The 27,075-nt window shown below is 43.3% G+C and overlaps 1 protein-coding gene and 1 non-coding gene across 2 annotated transcripts in view; one reads left to right on the top strand and one right to left on the bottom strand.

Moving 5' to 3' along the window:
* Positions 1-695: 695 nt before the first annotated feature.
* Positions 696-27,075, bottom strand: part of LOC131916140 (tripartite motif-containing protein 30A-like) — a 63,135-nt gene continuing 36,755 nt past the window's right edge. Inside the window, exons 1-8 of the mRNA XM_059269449.1 lie at positions 19,227-19,447; positions 11,187-11,662; positions 7,182-7,277; positions 5,881-6,111; positions 3,591-3,613; positions 2,064-2,164; positions 1,764-1,790; positions 696-1,523 (exon numbers count right to left, since the gene is read on the bottom strand). Of these exons, the coding sequence (XP_059125432.1) occupies positions 823-1,523; positions 1,764-1,790; positions 2,064-2,164; positions 3,591-3,613; positions 5,881-6,111; positions 7,182-7,277; positions 11,187-11,606 (1,599 nt within the window). The 5' untranslated portion in view covers positions 11,607-11,662; positions 19,227-19,447 and the 3' untranslated portion in view covers positions 696-822. Of the gene's footprint in view, positions 1,524-1,763; positions 1,791-2,063; positions 2,165-3,590; positions 3,614-5,880; positions 6,112-7,181; positions 7,278-11,186; positions 11,663-19,226 lie in introns of the transcript that reaches the window.
* On the top strand, positions 16,550-16,622 carry Trnav-aac (transfer RNA valine (anticodon AAC)). Its single transcript has one exon. It is a non-coding gene; the product is annotated as a tRNA-Val (tRNA).

The following is a 27,075-nucleotide window of genomic DNA, read 5'->3' as shown; positions in this document are numbered from 1 at the left end:
TTGGGTCACTGGGCCTGGAGGAAAATGTTTTTGTTATCAGAGCCTTTAACAGATTTCAAATTTATTTTCTTACACTGACCTACAGGATATGTGCACTCTGTATAGTAAAATTGTAAAAAATAACAAACAATGAAAACCAACCAACCAAACAAACAAACAAACAAACAAAAAATCAGAACAAAAACAAAAACCTCATAAAGCATAGGCTTTTGAGGATGTTATTCAGGGTTACACAGTTGTGTGAAGTGGCAAGAAAGAAACCCAGGTACTCTGAACTCAGTCTTAGTGGGAACCATTGCAGATGTTTCCTTCTTAAGTTTGGATGAAGCACAAGCATTGTGGTTAACCCGACATACCACTAAGGGCTCATTCCTAGGCTAGAGACTCCTCCATATAATTTTCAAAACTAGTGGACAGCTGGAGAAGAACTTTCTTTCATCCGTTGTCGGGGGCAGAAGGATGGGCTTGTGCAGACACGGCAGAGCTGAGTCGAGTGGCTCAGTGGTAGAGCACCTCCTCAGCATGCACAAGGCCCTGCCTTCCCTCTGTGGCACCACAAAACAGGAAGTGGGGTTAGCAGAGGCTTCACCTCACCTAATGAGGAAAGAGTCACTTTCTTTGGGAATATGGGAAATGAGGAATTATTGCCTTGTAACCAGACAAGCAACTGGATCAAGGAAAAGAATCCATGCTGGTTTGTATTGAGAACTGAAGTTTATTAAAAGGGAAAGAGCAAAGGCAGAAACAGTTATGATGATGCCAGGGAGCTCAGGCATATGAGATACATCAGACATGGGGCACTGTGCAGTTATTGGTGAGGGTTTAGGAGGGTGGCCCACATACTGTCATTGGCTCTGAAGATCCCATAGGATTAAAATATGGATAAACTTCATCAGGGAAGGAAGGTTCACAGAATCTATAGATGAGAAGTCCCTGGTTGGAAACATCATAAAATGAGAGAGTACAAGCTTCTCTGTCCAGGAAAACTCCAACACGACTGGGACGACCAGTCAGAGAGAGGACCAAGACACTGGCATTGTGAGTGACAGAACACTCTTCAAAGGCATTATATACAGACCCGTTCTTCATCCCTATAACCCAGTAGCCATGTTTAGGCTGATAATTCACATGCTGTTTCAAATCAGAATTATCTTTAACTGTATATATAGGCTGATAATCACGTGGTTTATAACTAAAAGAGCGATGGAAAAGTGTAGGCTGACAATATAAATGTTGTTTAACATCAGGATTATATTGGACGTTGATGCCACTTTCATTCACTGCAGGAAGTTGGGGTTGAGCACATTTTCCGTCATTTAATCCCAGGAGCCAGGCATCATTTCTAGACACATCCACTTCCCAGTAATGTTTCCCTGAGTGGAAAGCTGGGTATCCGAGGACACCCAAATGATAGGTCTCAGAAATTTGCAAATTTCTTCTAGAATCATTTTGATGTTGTATTTGTCGTTTGTCCACATTAACAATAATGTTTTCATTGTGGGCTAGATTTAGGGTCACGCGAACTGCAGAAAAAAAGAGACATACAAGAGTCACAATCAAGGCAAAGTATAGCCTTATTTGTGATGTAAGGAGCAGAAACCTAAGGAGACAGTGAGAGGGAACTTGGAGGAGCCTTATTTATAGTCAAGAAGAGGCAGATTGGGAGAAGTGTATGGGGAGAAGTATCATGACACATGAGGGTTAGTAGAGAAACTCTGAAATACAGTAAGAAGGGAGTGGCAGACGGTGTGATTTCTCCTTACCCCAGTGTTGTTGGGCATCCATGAGCCCTGAAAGGATGAAAATTCACAGCATGAAATGGAGGCAAAAGAATCAAAACATTAAAGTCAATCTCCTCTCCAGATTAGGGGAAGGTTTGGAAATTATGATATAATATGGGATGAAAGACGATTTTCCATTAAATATAATGACATCACTGGAAAACACGATCTATTCTTCTGAGTCCCTCGACCTATGTTCAGAAACATCACTCTCTTCCCAGAGAGTGCAGCCCCAGCACACCTAGAATCTGACAGTTACCCACAGAATGTAGTTGTTCTCACCTTGAAACACTTGCAGCATGCCTTTCAGATCTGGAGCTCGGAAGAGCCTTCTTTGTTTTCTTGGGATCATTTCGGGTTGTTGTAATATTAAGGTCTGACTCCTAGGGACAAAACATTGACTTCCACATCTCAGAAAGTGTGACCTCTGACCACCACTGACTCCCTATCATTCTAACCATAGATGTCCTGGAACTGTCCTGAGAATTCTGAGAAGGGGAGAGATGGTTGACTACTAACTCTGGAGACATGAGAGACACACTCATGAGCCCTCCCACTTACTTGCTGTGTGACGTTAGGAAAGCCTTACTCCTCACAAGCAGAGCTCCTCCTCACTTGTCCAGGCAAACAACTCACTCCCCCGATTCTCCTCCCCAGAACTCTTAAGAAATGATGAATTAGTAAACTTAAAACAACCCAAACTAAGGTTTCTAAAAAATAATGTGTGGGCCAGGCACGGTGTCACATGCCTTTAATCCCTGAACAAAGGACCCAGAGTCAGAAGGATCACTGAGATCAAGGCCAGCCTGCTCTATAGGGTGAGATCCAAGACAGCCAGAGCTACACAGAGTAATACTATCTCAAAAACAAAAACAAACAAACAAAAAGAAAAAAAAAAGAAGAAAACAGAAAGAAAGGAAGAAAAATGATGTGGGTATGTGTGTTTTCAAGGACATGGTCTAAAGTCTGAGTGCAGAAGCTCCTCTTGGGTATAAAACGTGGGAAAGCCACAGGAGAGAGCTAAGACTTCAAACCTTGCTGTCAATATGGACACTCTTGGCCAGCATCGTGATTCTTCTGATTCTTCAAGTTCTTTTGTTATAATGACAAAATTGGCAAAGAAGACAGTACCATCAAATTAATAATTACATGAGCTCATTATATTCAGAACCAGCCTGATGCTGACAGCCTGGGAGTGATGCTTTTCAGACAAGGGTACTACTTTCCAAGGTCTTCTAAAGTATGTGGTCCACATGGAGCAGGTGTCTCACCTGTGCCAAATATTGTGCTCAGAGACTCAAGTCTGTTTCAGAATAATCTAATTATAACCACAAAGGAACTCTGGATCTCTTCTACTCTCATGAGAAACACACAAATACACAGGAAGTTCCCCCAATATACAAGTCTGTGAACATTGCAGACACAGAAGACATGCCCTACCTATGATGAATTGAGGAATCAAGTACTTGTTAATGCAGATCCAGAGCCACACAAACGCACACAGTATGGACAGAATGACGGAACCACAAGGAGTCTGAAAGCACCTTAGCTCCTTGTGCCTCATCCCACTGCTGAGCCTGACTCTGCAACTCCCCATCACCCACTCCCTAAAAGACAATCAAATCTGTTCTCAACTGTTCACAACAGTCAGGTCCTGTCTTTCCCCACTTCCCCTTCCTCCTTTTTACCAGATGTTTAGAATAGTATTATGTTTAAATTCCCCCAAACCCATGACATATTTATTTTAGTAGAATATTAAATCACTTTTACAACCCAATAGGGCTATTTTTCTCTATCCGTCAGACATACCTTTTAAGGACAGAATTCACACCCTAGGGAGAAGGGAGAAAACACAGTGAATTACATGATCTGCATGTCCTTGCAAATCCTGCTCACACTCTCACTGGCTGCAGAGACAAAGTCAAAACAGAATCAAGCCAGTCACCACACTTCTCCATGACATGATACAATTATGATGCATGGCTCTTTACTTGATTTACATGTAAACTAATGGACTGTTTTCTGTCTCATACTATAAGGATTTGGAGACAGAAGACAAATAAACAACGTTTTGAAAGCTTATGTAGGTTTTGCTGTGCTTATAGCTAAACACATAAAAAAATAACTCTTTTCATGCTGCATGTAAGCTATCCAGTACTGTACTTGCAACTAACATTATGAGAAGATGATTTCTAAATTATTTTAGTCATTCAGATACAATTTAACAGATTAGTAATGAAGAAGCCACAAGGACCAGAAGCTTAGATTGTCTGATACTTCAAACCAACTAACCATATCTGTCTCTTTTCCTTCTCTCTCTGAAACTGTCCTGGCAGGAGAAGAAGTGAGTCTGTGTCTCTCAGTTTGACAAACTGTTGAAACACTGACATGAAAGATGTGGGAATTTCTCCAGGAATCTCACACTGGGGAAGGAAAACAAGTCTGGCCACTGGGACAGTTGTTTAAAAAAGATTTCAAGCAGTTTTAGTTACTTATCAGACCACCTTAGCGTATGAGACTGTAACCCAGATAATGAATGATAGGAGAATGATGGACAGGACCACACCTTGACCTGTACTACTCACGTGCATATATCATTGACTCTTAATTTAAATATTGACCTCACTTAGGGAAACTGAAGATGGAAAGAGAGCTTTTTTTTTTTTTTTTTTTTTTTTTTTTTTTTTTTTTTTTCCGAGACAGGGTTTCTGTGTATAGCCTTGGAACCTGTCCTGGAAGTCACTCTCTAGACCAGGCTGGTCTTGAACTCATAGAGATTTGCCTGCCTCTGCCTCCCAAGTGCTGGTATGAAAGGCATGCACCACCACCACCCAACACAGAGGGTTTTTTTAAATCTCTTTGTCCATCTTTGAAATTTGGCCACAAAAATAAATATCCTTTTCCTAATTTCCAATATTAATTTTGCTCTTTCATATGGAACACATATCAAGACCTAACCTGCCAGGTCCACTTTGATATGTTAAGGAGGCACCATGATTAGCCATTGGTCCTGGGCTTAGGACCTAACACTGTGCAAGTATTCTTTCATGTCTGGGTTGCAATGGACATTGGTAGATTTACCTAAAATTACATTCTTTGAGAAAAGTGACCCCCCCCCCCCTTTGTCCCAGCAGCTAACAACTGCCAGGAGCTCTTGGGTGTAGTGTGGTGAACTTCTTTAGAAAGTCCAATTTCCATAGTAGAATTTGGTATGGTTTAGGCTTGCAAAGGTCTTGGGTTTGTTATCACAACCAATTGCAGATTGTATGTGCTGCTGCTAAGCTGTGTCCAGAAAACACTGTTTTCTTTCTAAACCTTCACCATGTCTGGCTCCTACACTCTTTCTGTCCTCCTTCTGCAATGATCCTGGGCCTTTAAATTAGAGGTGCAGTATATAAATTCCATTTAAGGCTGGAGATTCTGAAGTCTCTTACTATCTCCAAAATTGCCAGTTGTGGATTTTACTATGTAACCCTGCTGACCTAGAACTCACTATATAGACGTTATATAACCCACGTAGCTTCATTTGATTCTCCATTCCAAGAGCTGGGATTGAAGGAGTGAGCCAACATGCCTGGGTCTAGGTTGGGAAGCTTATGTTTCATTTTCATTGTTCTGTGCTCCTCAGGTTTTTGTCTCTGTTTATAAGTAGCTCTCAAGTCCTGGGATCACAGGCAGTACATGCTTGGCTCACATAGCTTTGTCTTATATAACATAAACCAACAAAAGTGGATCTCCAAACACTGGACAGGAGGAACAATTTCTACTAATTTCAAGTTCAGGTGAAGTGACTAATGACAGTTGAAAATGTGCTTCACACATGCTCAGCATTACAGCATGTTATAACTACCCATGATGCAACAGACCTTCTCTCCAAGGTTCAGCTTTTATACTATACTTGATAAAATAAAAAAAGCAATTTCTCCTTCCTATCCATGCACACAATGATTCCCCAGACTCTGAAACTGGTTCACGGAAGTGTTTAGGGAGGGCCCAGAGAGCCCTACTGTCCCCACCAGGAAGGTCACAGCAGCTCAGAGGGAGGGAAATGGCTTCCAGGTCTCCTGATCTCAGATGCTGGGACCTCCTGCAGTCTTACCTGCAGCATTTCCATGGTTGAGCACTGCAACTGATGCTCCACATCTGAGATGAGGTCTCTCACTGACTCCCTCTGCTTCATCAGCTCACTTTCAGACTCTGCCAGGCTGTTCATAATGTCTTCCTCCTCCTGCTTCAGCTTCTGCAGCTCATTCTTCTCCTTGGAGCTCAGGAATTCCAGAAGTCCTTTAAACTCCATCTGAACTTTTTCTACATCACCCTGTATTTGGTTCTTCAGGAATAAGAAAAGGGAGAGGAATTCAGACTATCCTAATGGGACTGGAAGACAGAAAAACACAGTTCTGATGGGGAGTTCTCACAGGGAACTGAGCTTGGGAAGGGAAGGGAATCTTAGGGAAGCATGTGTCTCCTCTTAGTGTCTGTTGATGACATTCCAAAACAAAGATCTTAGGTCACCTTTACCAAGGCCATCTGAGCCAAAGTGGAATGCCTAGATGTGTCTCAGTTTTTACACAGCTGCCCCAGACTCCTGTTCCTGGCTGTAAATCTCCTCATTCTACCTCTGTATCCCTGAGAGAAGCTAAACCTCAAGAATGGAATTGTGACTGTTCCCAAGCATCTTCCCCAACAGTCACAGCTACAGAAAGCACAACAGGATTGAGATCCAGGACTCATTGCCCACTCTCTCCAGACCCCCTCCATGGTGTCAGCTCCCCACATAGCCAGGCTCAATTGTGATGCACTCAGTGTGCAGCCCCAGCTCCAAGGAACAGGTAGAGAGGACTAATCAAGGCCTCTTGTCCTGTCAGGCGGTGGTGGTGCACACCTTTAAACCTAGCTATTGGGAGGCAGAGGCAGGAAGATCTCAGTGTTTTGGAGGCCATCCTGGTCTACAAAGAAAGTTCCAGGACAGTCAAGACTGTTACACAGAGAAACTCTGTCTCAAAAAAACAAAAAAATAGCTGGGCGGTGGTGGCCCACGCCTTTAATCCCAGCACTTGGGAGGCAGAGCCAGGCGGATCTCTGTGAGTTCGAGGCCAGCCTGAGCTACCAAGTGAGTTCCAGGAGAGGCACAAAGCTACACAGTGAAACCCTGTCTCGAAAAACCAAAAAAAAAACAAAAAATAGGGGGTGGGGATTTAGCTCAGTGGTAGAACGCTTGCCTAGCAAGCGTAAGGCACTAGGTTCAGTCCTCAGCTCTGAAAAAAAAATAAATAAACAAACAAAACAAAAAAGACCTCTTGTCCTCAAATATCAGAGAATGAAGAGCCAGGAAGCTTCTTGCCCAGGTCCCTCCCAGGCATCAACCTAACTCCCTTAGGATTTACGATCCCCACTTGCCTTCCAGAAAGTTCTCTCCTGTTGAAGGTCATCTTCCCACTCATCACATCTTTTCTCATTTGTCATCTGCATCTGCAGAACTGCCTGGAGCTTCCGCTGTGGGAGAGGAATTGTAGCTGAGTCAAGCTGTGTGCTTAGTAGGACTGTTGTTTCTAACAGAATACCAAGAAACCCTTCTGGAAAGACAGGAAACCTAAGACTGTTCCCTTTTATAAAAGTTGTGCTATGATTTATGTACATAAAGTATGTAAGTCTTCAGTCTCCAGCTCAATCAATCTTGTATTTATACATATACAACCTCTATAGAGACAAAGACACAGAAATCTCCCTTATTCAATCACCCCAAGCACAACCTTTACTTTGATTCTGGCATCAGAAAACTGGGATAGTCGTGTTAGTTTTTCTAATATTTCCTATAAATATACACATACATTACATGCCCCTGTAATGTCCTATTAGACACCTGCATTTTTAAAAAATTGGGTCTTCCTATGTAGCCTGGCTGGCCTGGAATTCTCATGTGGACCAATATACCCTCAAACTCAGAGATCCACCTGCCTCAACTCCCAGAGTCTGGGACTAAGTCATACACCACCACACCGTCCACATGCACATTCTTTTGTCTTTTATTTCCTCTTCTTTTTTTTTTTAATTTCATGTGCATTGGTGTTTTGTCTGTATATCTGTGTGAAAGTATAGGATCTCCTGGAACTATAGTTACAGACAGATGTGAGGTGCCATGTACATGCTGGAAATTGAACCTCAGTCTTCTGAAAGACAGTGCTCTTAATCACTAAGCTATCTCTCTAGTCCTTTTTTTTTTAATTGTATTTTTTTTTGTAGTTAATATTTCTTTCTTCCACTGACAATATTTTTTTCAAACAATATATTGTGATTACCAATTCCCCTGACCCAAATCCTCCCAGCTCTTCTCCACCTCCCTTTCCATACAGATCCACACCTTTTCCGTCCCTGTTAGAATACAAACAGGCATCTAAGGAATAGTAACATTGCTGTGGGATGTTCTGTATGTTATGTGTGTTGCTTGATTGGGTAATAAATAAAACACTGATTGGCCAGTAGCCAGGCAGGAAGTATAGGCAGGACAAAGAGAAGAGAATTGGGGGAAATGGAAGGCTGAGGGGAGAGACCTGCCAGCTGCTGCCATAACAAGTAAGATGTAAGGTACCGGTAGGTAAGCCACGAGCCGCCACTGGCAAAGTATAGCTTAATAGAAATGGGTTAATTTAAGATAGAAGAAGTTAGGGTTGGGGATTTAGCTCAGTGGTAGAGCGCTTGCCTAGCAAGCACAAGGCCCTGGGTTCGGTCCTCAGCTCTGAAAAAAAAAAAAAGATAGAAGAAGTAGATAACAGGAAGCCTGCCACAGCCATACAGTTTACACGTGGGTTGTGGGACTGCAGGGGCTTGGTGGGACCTGGAGAGAAGCTCTCCAGCTACATAACATAATAGAAGAAAATACAATCAGAATAATAAAAAACAAGCACATTGGAATATGACAAAATAAAGAACTCAGAAAAAGAGCTGAAGAAAAATCACAAGGAATACATATAGATGCAGAGACACACAGGTTTCCAACACTCGGGAATCTCATTAAAATCCTAAGCCTTAATATAAATGTAAAGGACTGGTAAAGAGGGAAAAAAAAACAAAAAACAAAACAAACAAACAAAAAACCCTGACTTAATGATATGAGAGAAAGAATCTCCAAATATGGGTTCAATTCATTCTGTGTTGGTCATCCATCTACTGCTGGCATGCGACCTGTCCTTACAAGTAAATGAATTGTTTCTCCAGTGAGACTCCCTGGGAGAAAAGTAATTTTTCATTTATAAGTAGCTATCAATTGGCGATTGCTTCTGGGTTAGAGGTGAGGGCATGTTTCTACTTTTCCTTCCAGCTCTAGGATCCCATCTGGCACAGACCCCTGCAGACCCTGTGCATGCTGCAACTGTCTCTTTGAGTTTGTATGTGGGCTCAAAAACACATTATAGAAAAAAAAGATCCAACACAGAACTTGTGTCTGTATATCTCATTATGTAATTCTTTTCCCTCTTCCCAGATGTTTCAACTGCCACATGCATGGTCTTTTCACTGCTGTCTGTCATTTACTTACTAACCCCTCTGTTGATATCTCTAGACTGGATTTTAGGTATAACAAAGACTACTGGGGTCCTGCCCCTTATAGTCTTTTCCCAAAGTTCTGAAAGAAATGCTACTAGTGGTGAGAATTAATCTGAGGGATGTCAAATGAATCTACGTACACAAAACTTTTAGTCCATTCACTTTATTCTTCTGAGTCAGTTCTCTCTCTACATAGCTTCATTTTCTGTTTTCATACTTAGCTCCTTTCTTGCCTGATTCTCTCTACATTGTTCGGCTGTACTCTCTCAGCTCTATCTTCCTTCTTCCCATCTTAGCTCTCACAAGTCTCTGAGGTTTCCAGTTATTTACCCATACAATCAGCAATTCTCTGGCCAAAACAAGGTCACAAGGCTTGAACTCTTTCAGGGTCAAGAAGAGAGGTGATGAGATCCTCACAAAGAGCAGTGATTGTCAGCTTCATTTACAACCAAAAAGGGGAGTGATTAAAGAGGGTGGGGTCAACTAAAGGCTGAAATCGGTTAAGAGATATAAAAAAGAGAATTCATGTGCTCAAACTATATTCTTAGTGGTTAGTTAAATGGTAAGAGTCGGGGGCTGGAGAGATGGCTCAGACATTAATAGCACTGACTTCTTCCAGAGGTCCTGAGTTCAATTCCCAGCACCCACATGGTGGCTCACAACCATCTGTAATGAGATCTAGTACCCTCTTCTGTGTATATAATAAATAAATAAATCTTTAAAAAAAATGATAAGAGTCTATATGTTAATAAGTCATGAGTGAAATAAAACTGCCTTTTTTTCTTGCGAGCCATATCTGTCTCAGCTTATCTGGGCTGCAACGTTTTTGGGCAAGGTGGGGGAAGAGTACTCAGTAGCAAGGTAGCCTGCTTCACAGAGGGCTGCACCTGGTATATAAAAGCCCTTTTGTTTTGAGTTAATTGCTAAAGGAGGTATCTTTTTAGAACTAGGGATACCAGTAGGGCTATGGGAGAAAGGAGGGTCAAACTTAATTTGCACAAGAAACAAAGCTTTGTACCTAACATCTGCATGGCCTTGGCAGTTGTCTCAGTATGCATAGTTACCTGATTTTTAGTCGACTAACACATGGTCTGAATGCTTATCTGTCTGCAGTCTGTCCTTGGATATTTAAGAAGTATCTCAGATAAAAAACTTATATCCAGAGATGGCCCTAGCCAGATGCTGGCTAAGGGAGATAATTACAGAAAGGCAGACTTCTGAGTCTAATGCTAAAAAGAGGGAACAAAATCCTGGGAATGTTATCCAAATACCCCAACTGTATAGGGGAAAGCTGTACCCAGTGAATGATCAACCACACTGTTAGAAGTTCTTGGGAAAAGAATCAAACGGGAAAGCTACAATAGCACACAAGAAATTTATTGCAAGAAACAGCTAATATATTCAAAAGCCAATATCACCAAGACTCCTTGAGTTTTGGCTTTAACCTCTGGAAGAGTAGGATAAGAGCTTTTGCCATTTTCAGCTGAATTTCTACTTCATAGTTCTGTGGTTTGCAGCATAGGTAGTATGAATGAATCTGATATAAACACTGAAAGAACATGAATATGGAATAAATTAAGAGTTCTGCGCTTGGCTTTTCTTGGTCACTGAAACAACTTCATATGGACAGTTCCAAGACATTTTTTTATTATCCTAGTATTTGTAGTCTAGGCAGATTCTCACACTATTAAGTGGAATAAATCATCATGTGTTTTTAGGACTCTAAAGGTAGGAAAGGATGGAATGATATATCAAGCCTCTAGCCTATGATGTCCACATTATTGACCTGTCACACCAAGTGGAGATTTCCTGTCTGTTACTGTCTCCTGCTCTGTGTCCCTCCCACACCCTCCCACTTCTTACCTCATACTTATAGGCCACCTCTTCAATGAGAGCTATTTGGTGACCACGGTGCTCCTGAGACCGCTCACAAAGCCAGCAGATGGCCACCATGTCCTTCTCACAGAAGAGCTGGAGTTTCTCTCCATGTTGTGCACAGACATTCACCATCTGCTGCTTCTTTAGGTTGGACTTGAGCCCCTTGAGCCTCTCCACTATGTTGGCCACATGTCGATTAGGCCTCAGATTCCCAAACAGGTAACTCACTCGGCACACAGGGCAGATGCCCTCCCCTTCTTTGCCTTTGCTGGACTCATAGTTCAGTGTGATGCAGGCTCGGCAGAAGCTGTGGTCACAATTGGCACTCACAGGTTCCTTCAGGAGCTCCAGGCAGATGGGACAGGTCACCTCCTCCTCCATCATCAACATGACTGATGAGGCCATTGTTGCTGTGATCCTCTGTCTGTCTGTCCTGACTCCTGACACTCCTGCTCAGGTACCTGTGTGATTGGGATGATGAAAAGGGGGACAAGTAAGAAAGGGAAAATCAGCATGGACACTGTGCATCAATCAATGACCGCGATAAGGAAAACAACACAGGAGAGAATAGGGACAGAAGTTGAGCGACATGGCTAAAGGAGCATTTTGTCATACTTTCAAGGACTATTCTAATATCACCCCAAGTGACAAATTTCAGATGCAGGGTTGTTATTTCCTTTTACTGAAGAGCAGAAAGAAAGTGTTTCCTTCCAACATCCTGTGTAACCTACATTCTATCCATCCCTTTCTTTCCCAGGACAAAAATCACATTTCCATGTTAAAAGCATTAAGTTACTCATGTCTCTGCCACTGTACTTCCTCCTTTATCTGCACCAGTCAATGTGACCCTCTCTGATCCTCTCCTTACAAATGTATTACCAGAAAGCCTGGTGCTGACCTGGAGGGTACACAGTCCCATCTCCTGATACACAGACAAGGATTTCTTATTGCCACTTAGTAAATACAATGTATGTGTTTGTGGACATGGTTAAGTGAAGCTCTGCAATAGATGTATAGAAATGGCCACTTACAAGATTAATTTTTCTTCAATACACTGAAAGGTGATGGAAAACATCCCTTTAGAACCTTCTTTCAGAGGTTCCTGCTCTACCCCATAGAGTTTACCAAAGAAAAAAGAGGTGAGAGCCAGAACAGAACTGTAGCCAGAACAAGAGGTGTGTGGAATTATGCTACCAAACACTGTGGGTTCTGAAAAATCTTGTGTCTGTAAATGTTGAGAATTTATCTTGGTCTAGAAATTTGACAAAGACATGGATGGGAGACTCCAGATAAGAATGCCAGGAAGACCGGGCGGTGGTGGCGCACGCCTGTAATCCCAGCACTCGGGAGGCAGAGGCAGGTGGATCTCTGTGAGTTCGAGGCCAGCCTGGTCTACAGAGCTAGTCCAGGATAGGCTCCAAAGCTACAGAGAAACCCTGTCTCGAAAAACCAAAAAAAAAAAAAAAAAAAAAAAAAGAATGCCAGGAAGAAGAGCTGGGCCGGGTGGTGGTGGCACATGCCGTTAATCCCAGCACTCAGGAGGCAGAGGAAGGTGGATCTCTTGTGAGGTCCCGGCCAGCCTGGTCTATAAAGCGAGTTCCAGGAAAGGCACAAAGCTACACAGAGAGAAACCTTGTCTCGAAAAACCAAAAAAGAAAAAAAACAAAAACAAAACAAAACAAAAAAAAACAGAAAAGTATTTGAAAATAAACACCATTATTTTGGGAATAAAAATCCTAAAAATTTCTAGGTTTGGGGCTGGAGAGATGGCTCAGAGGTTAAGAGCACTGGCTGCTCTTCCAAAGGTCCCGAGCTCAATTCCCAGCACCCATGGTGCCTCACAACCATCTGTAATGAGATCTTGTGCCCTCTTCTGGTGTGCAGACATAATGCAGGCAAAAGGCTGTATACATAATAAATAAATCTTTAAAAAAAACAATTTCTGGGTTTAGATGTTTCCTTATTTTGAAGCCATATATGAAAAGTCCACTGCTAAAGTTATAGCAAATACAGGGCAATTGAAAGATTTTTCTTTAAAATCAATAATAATCATAGAGCCTTCACCTAGTAACTGGTGGAAGCAAACGCAGAGATACACAGCCAAGCACCAGGCCAAGCTCCAGGAGTCCAGTGGAAGAGACAGAAAAGGGATTCTATGAGCAAGGGGCATCAAGGTCTAGATGGGGAAACCTACAGAGACAACCAAACCAAGATAGTGTAAACTCTTGAACTTTAGACCAATAGCTGTGGAGCCTCCATGGGACTGGACTAGGCCCTCTGCATAAGAGAGACAGTTATGTAGCTTGATTTGCTTAAGGGGCCCCTGGGAGTAGGATCAGGATCCTTCCCTGGTGCATGAGCAGGCTTTTTGGAGCTCACTACTTATAGTGGGACATCTTGCACAGCCTTGATGCAGGGGGAGGGGATTGGACCTGCCTCAACTGAAGGTACCAGAATCTGATGACTTCCCATGGGACGTCTTACCTTTTCAGAGGAGGGAATGAGGAGTGGGTTAGGGGAGAATGCTGGGGGATGGGATGAGGGAAGAGAGGGGGGGATATGTGGTTGCTATGTAAAATGAATAAAAATTTCTTAATAAAAAGTAAAGAAAGAAAATATAACACCAAAACAAATCATGAATAAAACAAGGATACTTATTGTTATCATTTCTATTAAACACAGCAGGGGCAAGGGAAGTACCAGCAATATAAGAAGACTGGAAACATAAATAAATAGATAGATAGATAGATAGACAGATAGATAGATAGATAGATAGATAAAGGTATGTAAACAAAAAATGTTTTACAGGTAAAATAAAAGCCAATAAGCTCAGTAAACATGCAAGATGTAATATCCAGTATAGAAAAGTCACAAATAGTGAGAAACCTGAAAATGTAATTAGGAAGCATGCTTGGTGATGTAGGTCTCTAAAATCAGTTTCTTGGGAGGCTGATGCCAGAGGATGGTAAGTTCTGTGGCTTTGTGGCTCTGTAGAAAAACAGTGTTACATTTGAAACACAAGGAAAGGGATGGAGGAATGGCTCAGGTAAGAGCATCATCATCTGTTCTCACAGAGAACCCATGCTCCAGTCCTAGTCTTCACATGGCTGCTTACAGCCACTTGTAACCAGTTCCAGTGCATCTGTCATGCCCTTCTGGCCTCTGTGGGCACTGCAAGTACATGGTGCAGAAATATACAACATGAAGACAAAAGAACAATTATATTAATGAAACCATTAAAACCAAGAATAAATGAATGATTAGGAAAATTGATTATTGCAAGATGAAGGATCTACATACAAAAACTATAAAAATATTGAAAGAAATTGAATTGGTACAATTATATATAATGGTACCTGAGGTCATGAATTTGAATATTGTTAAAATGTCTATAGTAGGGGCTAAACAGTTGGTTCATGGGTTTAGAACACTGGTTCCAATTCCAGAGGACCTTGGTTCAGTTCTCAGCACCCACAAAGTGAGTCACAACTGTATGTAAATCATTTCCAGGGTATCTGACACCTTCTTCTGGCATCTATGAGCATCAGGCATTCAAGTGGTACACAGACCCATGTCCAGATAAGACACCAATACACATAAAATAACATTAAATCAAAATAAATAATCAATAAAATGCCATACTAGCTAGGACTGGAGAATGGGCTCAGTGGTTAAGAGTGCTTATTGCTCCTACAGAAGATCCTAGTTCAGTTCCTGGGACCCACATGAAGCAGCTCACAGCTGCCTGTAACTCCAGCTTCAGAGAATCCAGCAGCTCTGACCACCCCACACATCCTTTCAGATGTTCATACACACAGGCAGACCCACAAACACACAACTCAAACCAATGAAATATTTTCTGCTTGTTTTTTAGTTTTTCTTTTTTCTTTTTAGACTAGTAGTGTTTGGTTTTTATCCTAGATCTCTGGGCTACCCAGTCTCTGGTTCTTGGTCGCCCGGGCAGTGTCAGGCATGGGTTCCTTCCAGTGGAGTGGGCCTTAAGTCAAATCAGACACTGGCTGGCTACTGCAACAAGTTCTGTACCACCATTGCCCCAGCATCTTTTGCAGGCAGGACAGACTGTAGGTAAAGGCTTTGTGACCTGGTTGGTGTTTACATGGCATTTGGTAGCCTGTAGAGTACCTTCCTGTACCAGAGCCTAGGATGTAGGGGTGAAGTCTCTGGGTAGGCACCAGCTCAACTTCTTCATGTTCAATGAATTCTGTGACTGTTGTCCTAGGCAATGAGATTCCACGTTCAGTTTCTAGAGGGCAACCCTTTATCTTAGCAACAGCCTGGGTTGTTTGGAGATTTCCATGTGACCCGGTTGGCCAAGATCTCAACTGAATACACCCCAGTCCTATCAATGGAAGCCTTCTTTGGTGACAAGACATTGCCTGTTGAGACTTCATATCACCCACTACTAGGAGACCTCAGCAGGATCGCCTTAATGTATTGTAAGCAGTCTCCATTGCACTAGGTTTCCATATCCTCCCTCAAACGCCCCCTCAATTTCACCCAAAGAAATCTTTTTTTAAAGAGACACCAAGGAACGAGAGCTAGGTTTGTTCAATTCAAACAATCTGGCTGCAGACAGCTTGTTTCTTTTGTGATTGGAGTTTGTGATGGCTAAGGAAAACTCCATTTTGTGCTAGACACCCATTCTAAATTCCTCAAAGACAAGCTCCTGGCAACTCTCACTCCTTGCTACACTTCCGGTAATTGTAAAAGGGCGATGAGATAATTAACTGTTTTCTCTGGCTTTTGTGAACTCACTTACTGCTGTGTAGCAGGGAGAGAGCTCCTCACAACTGAAGGGGGTACAAGTTGTTTCTCACTCAGCTACTCATCCCACAACACAAATTGTGCTGTCCACCATAAAAACCCCTCCTTCAGCCTCTTCTGTAGATGCAATTCTAAACAGTCTTATAAAATAAGAAACACAGAGCCAAATAAAGAGTTAAAAGCCCAAGAGGTCAGAGCACTAGCGAATAGCCTTTAGCTTAGCAGCCGCTGCGGTCATTCCCCTCAGAAAGAGACCTACTTCCTGTGTGTCTGTATTCTTACTGACTTTCTGTTCTGCCTTCTCATTGGTTCTAAACCCAACCACATGACTTCTTCATCACTGCCTATCTATACAGACCTCCAGGTCTCTATGGTTGGTCCTTGGATTAAAGGCATGTGTCACCAAGCTGCCTGTATCCTTGAACACACAGACTCTGCCTGCCATGTGATCGGATTAAGGGCATGTGCTACCACTGCCAGACTTCTGCTAAATGACTTGCTATTAGCTCTGACCCCCAGGCAACTTTATTTGTTAACATACAAATAAAATTACATTTCAGGGGTTGGGGATTTAGCTCAGTGGTAGAGCGCTTGCCTAACAAGCACAAGGCCCTGGGTTCAATTCTCAGCTCCAAAAAAAAAAAAAAAAAAAAAAAAAATCACATTTCAGCACAAATAAAATATCTCTTCTGTTTGACAAGCCTTTGATTTATCTTCAAGGCTGTTGTTGGCATACTAGCACTAATCAATAAACTCATTTAGGGGTTGGGGATTTAGCTCAGTGGTGTAGCGCTTGCCTAGCAAGCACAAGGCCGGACATAAATAAATAAATAAATAAATAAATAAAACACTTTTAATTATAATTTGAGTCTGTGGTCTTTTCCTGGTGGATTTGAACTCTGTAACAAGTTAACGTGTTTCTTTAATGTTTATGAAACTTCAAAGTACAATGTCATATGAGAAACAGTCCTTTTACAAATAGGCTGAGCAAATAAATTGTCCCAGGCTTACACAGAGCAGCTTAATGAGTACTCCCTCCTTGTGGCAAATTTAATACTGGTGAACCCAAATATGTGCATTTTAATATCCCATAACGTATGGCGGTAAAGAGAGCCAATGCTGAACTCCAGAAGAGAGGTGTCCACAACTGATTAAGAGCAGGAGAGAGCAAAGGGAAAGAGGATGGGCTCATGACAATCCTCAAAGACAACCTGGACACAGAAGGCCTGGCCTGTGTCCTCTGGTGTCTACATTAGCTTGGGTGAAGCTGGGATTCCCTGCTCCCTGTCCTTCTATGGCTCTCAAGATCTTCCTAACAGCAGACATCTTTCAGTCTTTCACACCATTAAAATCAATCAGGAGCTTGTGCTAATTCTTTAAAGGGACACAAGTCCCGGGCCTGCAATGTTCACCTGTAATCCCAGTGTCTGGGGAGGGTGACACAGGGCAGTTACATGAGGTTAGCCTGGGCAGTATAAGGGTATCCTGCCACAAAGAAATAGGAAAGGTGTCCTTTCCAGAAAGTGTGCTCTCCCAGTATTCTCACACTCTCTCTCCTCCTTCCCCTGTCACCTCCTTCTCTGTCTCTTTCTTTGGGATTGAATCGAGGGCAGAGAGCCACCCCTACCCCACTAATTGCACCTAAATAAGCTGCACCTTCTGTATATATTCTTTTCTTCTTCAGACATGGTCTTATTAGGTCCCCCAGCAGGTCTTGGACTTAGGAGCTTCCTCCATCAGCTTTCTTTGTAGCTTCAATTACTAGTCTGGACTGAATTTCATCTGGGCATGGCAGACATGGACCAAGGGAAAGGCAGGCAAATGTAATGACTTCTGAGTAACATTAGCAATTCTGTACAGACCTGAGGCTGTTTCATAGGACAAGTAAATGTATAAGAGGCTGCAGCAAGATTGGGACTTCCAATCACAGAGACAGTAGCAAAGGGAAGGAACCCATAGAGTCATTCACCATTGCACTGAGAGACCTTAAACTCTGTTTTCAAACACCATTCTGGTTTTACTCCTTCAGTTGGGGGGGGGGGATACACAGAATGACAGCAGTGTCTCTCCTGCAACAGGGGATTCTTTTTTTATTTTATTTATTTGTTTCTTTTTTTAAATAATTTATTTAACTTTATTTAATGTGCATTGGTGTGAGGGAGTCAGATGCCCTGGAGCTGGAGTTACAGACAGCTGTGAGCTGCCATGTGGTTGCTGGGAATTGAACCTGGGTCCTCTGGAAGAGCTGCCAGTGCTCTTAACCTCTGCGCCATTTCTCCAGCCCTCTTTGTTTCTTCTTTTGGGGGAGGGGGGGTTTTCGAGACAGGGTTTCTCTGTGTAGCTTTGCGCCTTTCCTGGAACTCACTCTGTAGCCCAGGTTGGCCTCGACCTCACAGAGATCCGCCTGCCTCTGCCTCCTGAGTGCTGGGATTAAAGGTGTGAGCCGCCACCGCCCGGCCTTATTTGTTTCTTAATAAGAAATTTTCTATTCATTTTACATTCCAACCACAGATCCCCTCCTCTTCTCTCTTCCTGCCCCCCAGCATTGTCCCCTAACATACCTCCCATTCCCACCTCCTCCAAGTTATGGTCTCCCAGGAGGAGTCAGCAAAGCCTGGTACATTCAGTAGAGACAGGTCGAAGCCCCTCCCCCTTTCCCAAAGCTGCACAAAGTGTCACACCTTAGACACTGGACTCCAAAAAGCCAGCTCATGCACCAGGGACAGATCCGGATCACCCTGCCTGTGGACCCCCCAAACAGTTCAAGGTAATCAACTGTCTCGAGTATCCTCCAGTCCCACGGAGGCTCTACAGCTATTGGTCGACAGTTCGCGGGTTTCCAGTAGTTTGGCTAGTCACCTCTGTAGTTTTTCCATCACGATCGATGCCCCTTCCTTAGAGAATCCCTTCTCTCTCTCATCGATGCAACAAGAGGTTTTGGTACAGCCCAAAATTAAACACGAGGAAAGAAGAGCGTGAACTCCATCAGGAGAAATACCTGGACCTCTTTGGCTTTTTTTTTTTTTTTTTTTTTTTTTGAGCTGAGGCTCGAACCCAGGGCCTTGCGCTTGCTAGGCAAGCGCTCTACCACTGAGCTAAATCCCCAACCCCCTCTTTGGTTTTTGAAACCTGTCTTTCCTCAAAGCCTCTCCTCCATCAGGCTCCTCAAACCCCTGAGCATTCAGCAGGAAACCAGCAGTCCCTCTTTCCCGACCCTTCTCAGTTTCAAATTAAACTCACCAAAAACGAAGGGTGTTTTCTTTTCAATTCCTCCAAACTCTGCCCTCTAAATTGCTCTCAACACCTTCAGACACCAACCAAGAGATCCTGAATCTGTGGATGGGAGCGAATGGAGACCAGAGTAAACGTCCTGAGGATTCAGTCTCTAAGTCTGATCTCTGGTGAGTCAGGAGAGAAATGAAAGTGAAGACTTGAGGGCTGGAACTGAGAAAGAGAAACTACAGAGCTACCAACCAATGGGATGCCACCACATCGGTGTATGCGGTTCAACCACCAGAGGGCGTCAGTCGCCTTGAGTCAGCGCTGCCTTCCAGTAGCTAGGGCATTTTTCAGTGCTATAGGAACTTATGTCACTTGTTCAGGCTCATGTCACAATCACCCCTAAGATCCCGACCCCCGGGAAAGCTGGCCCTGCTGAAAGAAAGCCTTCCCCATGGGCTCCTCTTGCTCCAAACTCCTGGCTGGGTTTTGCTTTAGGTGGCAGGTGTGGCCCAAAGTGTAGGAAAAACAAGGTGAGGGACAGAATTGGAATATTCCTCTGGAGTTGGACTTGGGCACTAACAGGAAGAAACAGGAAGGAAGCTGCAGTGCAGGACAGCTGCTGCACACTCAAGATTTCCCACTCAGCAGGGACAGCATGGGGAGGATTCCTGTGCAGAGCCATGCAGAAACACTTCCCCACACTCACAGCAGGTAAACTAGCAAGCTGCACAGGGCTCTCCAGCTGCCCAGTGGTGTCCTACAGATTATATATTCTGTTGCTGAACAGACCAAGTCCTCTTCCCAGTGCTCATATGATCCATCTTTGATCTGTCCCACAGCTCCTGCTGGCAGTCTATATAAAGAGCATGCTTTTTGCATGCTTTTTCTTGCTCTCACTACCATGTCCATTCCTTCACTGGCATTACAGCCTATTTCTTCAGAATTCTGACATACACCAAAGACCAGTTGAGACATCCAGTCTCCTTTTTCTTTTTTTTTTTTTAGAGATTTATTTATTGATTATGTATACAACATTCTGCCTCCATATATGCCTGCATGCTAGGAGAGAGCACCAGATCTCATTGTAGATGGTTGTGGGCCATCATGTGGTTGCTGGGAATTGAACTCAGGACCTCTGGAAGAACAGCCAGTGTTCTGAACCTCTGAGCCATCTCTCCAGCCCCCTAAGATTTTTTTGTTTGTTTGTTTGGTTGGTTTTTTGAGACAAAATTTCTCTGTGCAGCTTTCCTGGAACTCACTCTGTAGCTGAGGTCGGCCTTGAACTCACAAAGATCGGCATGCCTCTACCTCCCAAGTGGCACCACCACTGCCCAGCCAAGGTCCAGTCTCTTGCAGTGAACAACTACTGGATTTTTGGACCTTCCATTGGTAGACAGCCACACCTCCCTCCCCCCATGTATAGAATCATTCTATAAGTTCTATTCCTTTACGGCATTGGTTCTCAACCCAAGGGTCGTGGCCCCTTTGGCAATACTCTAACTCGAAAATATTTCCATTAGGAGTTATAATAGTAGCAAAACTACTCTTAAGAATTAGCAACAAAAATAATTTTATGGTTGGAGGGGTCACCACAACAGGAGGAACTGTATTAAAGGGTCACAGCATTAGGAAGGCTAAGAATCACTGCTCTAGAGAATCCTAACTAATACAGTGCTAAATCAGGAGGTGAGAGGTCACAACTTGAGACACAAATATGAAGCAGAGGGTGGGAAGCATCAGTAATGGGCACTTCTATTGAACCTTCAAATCCTGCTCCCAATGACACACCTCCTTCAATAAAGCAACTCCTAATCATTTGTTCCTTATATTCTCAGATCCACTACAAAGTGACATAAGGTGTGACAGTTAAATAGATAGGTCACTGTAATTTGAATTATATTTAATATTCTCGTTTTTCTCCCTACTTCTCCTTTTCTTTTGAGAAATGGTCTCAGGAGTACCCTGACCTCCGAGCTCCTCCTCCCTCAACCTCCCCCGTGCTGGGATCATGGACTTTTGCTGTTACTGTTTTAGTTTGGTCTTTGCACTTCTAGGGATGGAATATCCTTGTGGATTTTAGGCTAGTGCTCCGTCCTTGAGCTACACCCCTCGCCCAAACTTCACATCTTGATGAGGTCATGAGCCTCCTCTGTTCTTGCTATGGACACAATTGATGTCACACAATGTTGCAATGTAACTATCCTTCTGAATTGTTAATAATTATGTAAAAACCTTTTAAGGTTTTTTTTGGGGGGAGAGTTGTTTTTGAGGCAGAGTTCAACTCTATATTCAGACTGGGCTGGAACTCATTAAGTGTTTAGGATGGATTCCAATTTCTGGCAACACCCTTACTTCAAACCCCTGAGTACAGGGATCACAGGAATGAGGAAGTAGGTCCTTATCTCTAACAAATTTAACCAAGGCCTTCTCTGCTCTGTACATCAAACGTTCTTGTGTTTTGTTTTGGTTTGGTTTGGTTTGGTTTTTCAAGACAGGGTTTCTTGTTTTGTTTTTTGGGTTTTGTTTGTTTGTTTGTTTGTTTTGGAGACAGGGTTTCTCTGTGTAGCTTTGTGCCTTTCCTGGAACTCGCTTGGAGACCAGGGTGGCCTCGAACTCACAGAGATCCGCCTGCCTCTGCCTCCCGAGTGCTGGGATTAAAGGCATGCGCCACCACTGCCTAGCTCATTCCTGTGTTCTTGATGAGTTTGTCTGTACCATCATGCTCTAACTATATTAACTACTTTGCCAAACAGTTCTCTGAAAGTGGAGGAATGTCACTAGACTGATCTTCAAGCAAATCATTTCAGGGCTGTGGAAGAAACACAAAGACTTGAGAAGAAATTGTTTTTCCCATGATTCTGTACTATACTTAGAATGTGAATCCTGCCAACATGCTGAACCCAGTGACAATTTGTGCATGATGGGAAGAGCATGGTGCATTCCAGTTCCTGCTGGTCTTTTGTTTTTTATCTTGACTAGTTTATCTCACTATAATTCTAATAATAGATTTCATGTCACATGTCTGTTCAAAATTCAGAATCAATTCAGAAAGTCAAGAGAGGGGAAGAATAAGAGGATAAATATGTGATTGGTGGAAGGAAGGTCTAGTAAAGTAAGGCAAGAAGTATTGAACAATAAGTCTTAGAGTTCATCATGCCAGGAGGTGGTAGCACACGCCTTTAATCCCAGTACTCAGGAGGCAGAGGCAGGTGGATCTCTGTGAGTTCCAGGCCAGCCTGGTCTACAAAGTGAATTCCAGGAAAGGTGCCAAAGCTACACAGAAAAACCTTGTCAAAAAAAAAATAATAAGAAAGAAATAAATAAAGAAAGAGAGAGAGAGACAGAGAGAGACAGAGAGAGACAGAGAGAGACAGAGAGAGAAAGAACCAAAAAAAAAAAATCATCCACTGTGAACATCATGGTTGACACTTGAATCCCATTCTGGGCTCTCTACAGGGACACACTCTCTGATTGAACCCCTCACTTGCCAGTGCAAGTCAATAAATTATATACATTCAAGCAAAAGTATATATCCCCAGTAACCCATGTATTCACAGGGCCCCTCACACTTATAAGATTAATCAGCTTTAAATATATATAGAAAAAAAGTGGGCTGAACATGGCCAGCAGACTGACCTGGGCCATGAGAGGAGAAAGAGGCAGTGAGTGGTGGGGGGAGAGCAAGAGAGTCTGAGAAGACAGAGAGAGGAGAAGAGAGGGCAAGGGGACCAAGAGAGCACATGGCTGACATGTCAGGATTATGCAGAAAAGAGAGCTGGGGGAAGGGAAGGGAAGCCTCTGGACTGGAGTGGTGGAGGGTAGAGGGTGGGATATGCCAGGCAGGATGACTCTGCAGCAGGTACTTTCTAAGAGGGCCCAGAGGCTAGCATGCACTTTGGTGTGCTGATAGGCACAGCAGTCATCTATATATGAAAGAGACACATGTCCTTTTTGCCAGAGATATGAGAATGACCCATTTTAGCAAGTAAGAACTATTTTCAAGTCCCTGAGGGAATGCAGGCTGTTGTCTAAATGCTAGACTTTGAGAAAAGGATTTCTTAGGACCTGACCCTCACCTCATCCCTTTGTTTCAGCCAACAACAACAGAGGCACCCTTGTCCTGGGAACACACTGGCCATGCTGGACTGGGAATCAGGTAGGCCATCTTCACTCTCCTTCCTGTCCCTCAGTTCCCATTCCTCAGTCTTAACTACCTGCTGGTCACTCTTCCCTTTCTGCCCTCATTCCCCAGGGACTCCCCATACCCTCCAAGGCCCAGCTTTCCTCACTCTATCATTTTGTGTCAGCTGCCAATACTCAGAGTCCCTCTCTATCTGGGAACCAGCTGGCCAAATAGACTGAGAATCGGGTAAACAATCTTCATTCTTCCTGCTCTCCATTTCCAGTTCCCCAGTCTCATCCCAGGCCTAGAGCAGACCAAGTGCATGCCACTTGTCATTCCCTGGAGATTCAGAAGATCCTTGTGGCAAACCCAGCTTTCCTCCCTCCAGTAGACCCTCTCAGCTCTCCCTATCCCCACCCCCACCCTCATTCCCCCACCCTCATCCCGACTCCAACCTCTAGTCCATCCCCATTCCTTCCAGCCAGCTCCCAGTACCTAGAAACAAGCTCTACCTGGGACCCCCAGTGGCCACTCCTGGCAGAGACTGAGAAGCACTACCTACCAGGCAACCCCCACCCACCACACTCTCTTAAGATCCAGAGAGGACAACAGAAACCAAGAAACAAAACACCCACCCAACAAAGACAAGACCCTGTATCAGCACCTAGAATACAACCACCCCAAACCCAGATACCTAGACACCAGCCTAGAAACACAATCAATCTCTCCTGGCACCCAGCAACCCTATTGCAGTATGTCCTCTGAAATGCAATATAGCTGAAGCACTAGACGAGGACTTCACATTGCTGTTATGAATATGACCAAGGACCTTACATGGAGGCAAAAGCATCTGAGTATATAACAGCAAAAAATAAAATAAAAAGAATTTTGAATAGTGAGCATGCTACCACTTCTCAAACTGTGGTAGAATATTGTTTTAAGATGTGTTACTTTTGTTTATGCTCTGGAACATTTGTTTAGTGATGCAAAGATGTGTTACATTTGTTTGATTAGATAAAATTAACTTTCAGTCAGGAGGCTGAGTCAGCAACCAGCTGATAGGAAGTGGTAGGGAGGAACCTAGTGGAAAAGGGCTTTTTAAGTGGGGGTTGGGAGAAGGAGGCTCAGCTTTTTGGGGAATTAAAACAACCATCTAGCTCTTCATGAACTTTCTCTGCAGACATCATCCCATCCCATCTCTGTGCAAAGATTTGACATTGTACTCAGGTTTGCCATGAGACTCCAACCTCAGTGACAAGAATGAAGGTGACCAGGAGAGCACAGCTCCGGTCACACTGTTGTTGAGCAGGGCCACACGTGTGTGATTCTCAAGTGCACAATACACATTGACATTTATTTCACACAGAGGAAAGGCTATGTATGTCTGTGTGAGGGTGCCAGATCTTGAGTTACAGACAGTTAGCTGCCATGTGGGTGCTAGAAATTGAACTGTGTCCTCTGGAAGAGCAGTCAGTGCTCATAACTGATAGGCCCCAGTTATTCTAATTCTTTTTTTTTTTTAAGATTTATTTATTTTGGGGCTGGATAGATGGCTCAGAGATTAAGAGTACCAACTGCTCTTCCAGAGGTCTTGAGTTCAATTCCCAGCACCCACATAGTGGCTCACAACCATCTTTAATGAGATTTGGCATCCTCTTCTGTATACATAATAAATAAATAAATCTTTCAAAAAAAAGATGTATTTATTTTGTATATAGTGTTCTGTCTGCATGTATCCCTGTCCACCAGAAGAAGGCACCAGATCTTATTATAGATGGTTGTGAACCACCATGTGTTGCTGGGATTTGAACTCAGGACCTCTGGAAGAGCAGCCAGTGCTCTTAAACTGAGCCATTTCTCCAGCCGTATTCTAATTCTTTTTTTTTTTTTTTTAGGTTTATTTATTTATTAGGTATACAGAAGAGGGCACCAGATCTCATTACAGATGGTTGTGAGCCATCAAGTGGTTGCTGGGAATTGAACTCAGGACCTCTGGAAGAGCAGTCAGTGCTCTTAACCTCTAAGCCATCTCTCCAGCCCCGTATTCTAATTCTTAAAACAAAGCATGGCGATGTTTCTGAGTGGGCTGATGCATATTCTGCCAGCATGTATTGCTAGAATCTCTAATCTACATGCTCTGCTGTAACTGTCACAGACAGAGACAAGATGGAGCTCAAGTCAAAATGAGTCGCCAGTAGCTGCCTTGCAAGTGCCATACAAACAAACCTAAGTGAGTTTTCAGGATGGGTGCCCTGTCCTGAGTCACGGGTCTGGAAATCTGAGAGCCTGGCTGCAGGCTCCTGCTGTGAACCTCAACCCCCATCCTACAGTATAAGAAGAGTCCTGTTCTTCTGCCACAGGGACCTTGATGCTCTGGACATCCCTCCACTCAGGCTTCTCTGGTGCTGGGGCCTGAACTCTCCTGAGAACCCCAATCATGGTACACTCTCTGTCTCTCTATTCATGGCAATCCAACTCCAAATAAATTCTTTATTGCCCAGTAATCCCTCACAATGTCCCCTTGAACCAACTACCTCATCCCAAACCTGGCACATTCCTCTTTAAAAGCAAAACAAAACAGAGCAGGGTCTTCCTCTGTCACTATTCTGGCCTCAGATGCACAGCAGCCTTCCTGTCTCTGCCTCCTGAGTGCTGGGATTGTATCAACACCATCATGCCAGGCTCTGGACTCAATCTCAACAATCCTTTATTACAGTCACAGGGAGAAGGAGACAACACAGACACCATGGTGGATGCCACTCCCATACCATAAGTTCCTGGAAACGTTCTATTGTGTACATTTCACCATACAGCACAAGGTAAGTTTACTGCTATCATTGTCATCACTATCATTCAGTGTAAGAGGGGAAATCATAGCATTTAACATACTTGATAAGAACTAAATAGTACCACAACACTTACTCTCTCAAAAACAAATTGGAAAGCCTGTTGTTATCTGTCCCCTGACCTCAAGACTCCATGGTGCATGGGCAGTCTTAGGACCCAGGGAAGAACTTAGGCTAGGTTGTAGGATGGCTTTATGTATGAGCAAAGAACAGCTAGGAAGTGTGCATACAAGGCAGCCTGTTTATTGGGCTAACAGGCTAGTTAACATGTAGCTTAGAGCCAAAGAATAAACAAAATACACCTAATTTGCATACAGAGGCGGAATTGTTCACTCAATTTGCATTCACCAGTTGGATTGAGGGCAAGCAGGGGTCAGCAGTTCAAATACCAAAGAGTCCCCCCTCATTCAGGGGAAGTGCTGGGAGGGAACAGGAATGTGGCAGCAGTAGAGGTGGCAGGTCCCTTACTTAGTCTATCAGCTGGCAGGCAGCCAGGAAAATAACATGTTGGCACAAACTTTCCGTCAGGGAGGAAAAGAATTGCTGACTTTAAAAATGATATGACCTCATGTCTCTATGAAGGGGATCCAGGTTTTTCCTCCTGAGTTAGGAATGACAGCTGGACTCCTACTGTAAATCCCTGAGAGATTTTTGGGGTACAGGCATGCCCCACGGACCTGTTGGAATTGGAATTTCACAAAAACCAAAAAAAAAATTTTTTTAACTTTCTTTGATATTCTATTCTGAATTCATTTACTTTTAGCATCTTATATTACTATACAATGGAAAACAGTTCTTTTCTGCAAAAAAAAAATGTTTATAGATATGTACATAATATTAGAGTAGATTTGATGGCAGTTCCCAGAACCTAAGGGCAAGACATAAGGGAAGTCAAACA

Source organism: Peromyscus eremicus, chromosome 1, assembly GCF_949786415.1.
Source record: "Peromyscus eremicus chromosome 1, PerEre_H2_v1, whole genome shotgun sequence".
Taxonomy (NCBI): Eukaryota; Metazoa; Chordata; class Mammalia; order Rodentia; family Cricetidae; genus Peromyscus; species Peromyscus eremicus.
The sequence above is the reverse complement of the archived record's forward strand: the minus strand, read 5'-3'. Positions and strand labels throughout refer to the sequence as shown.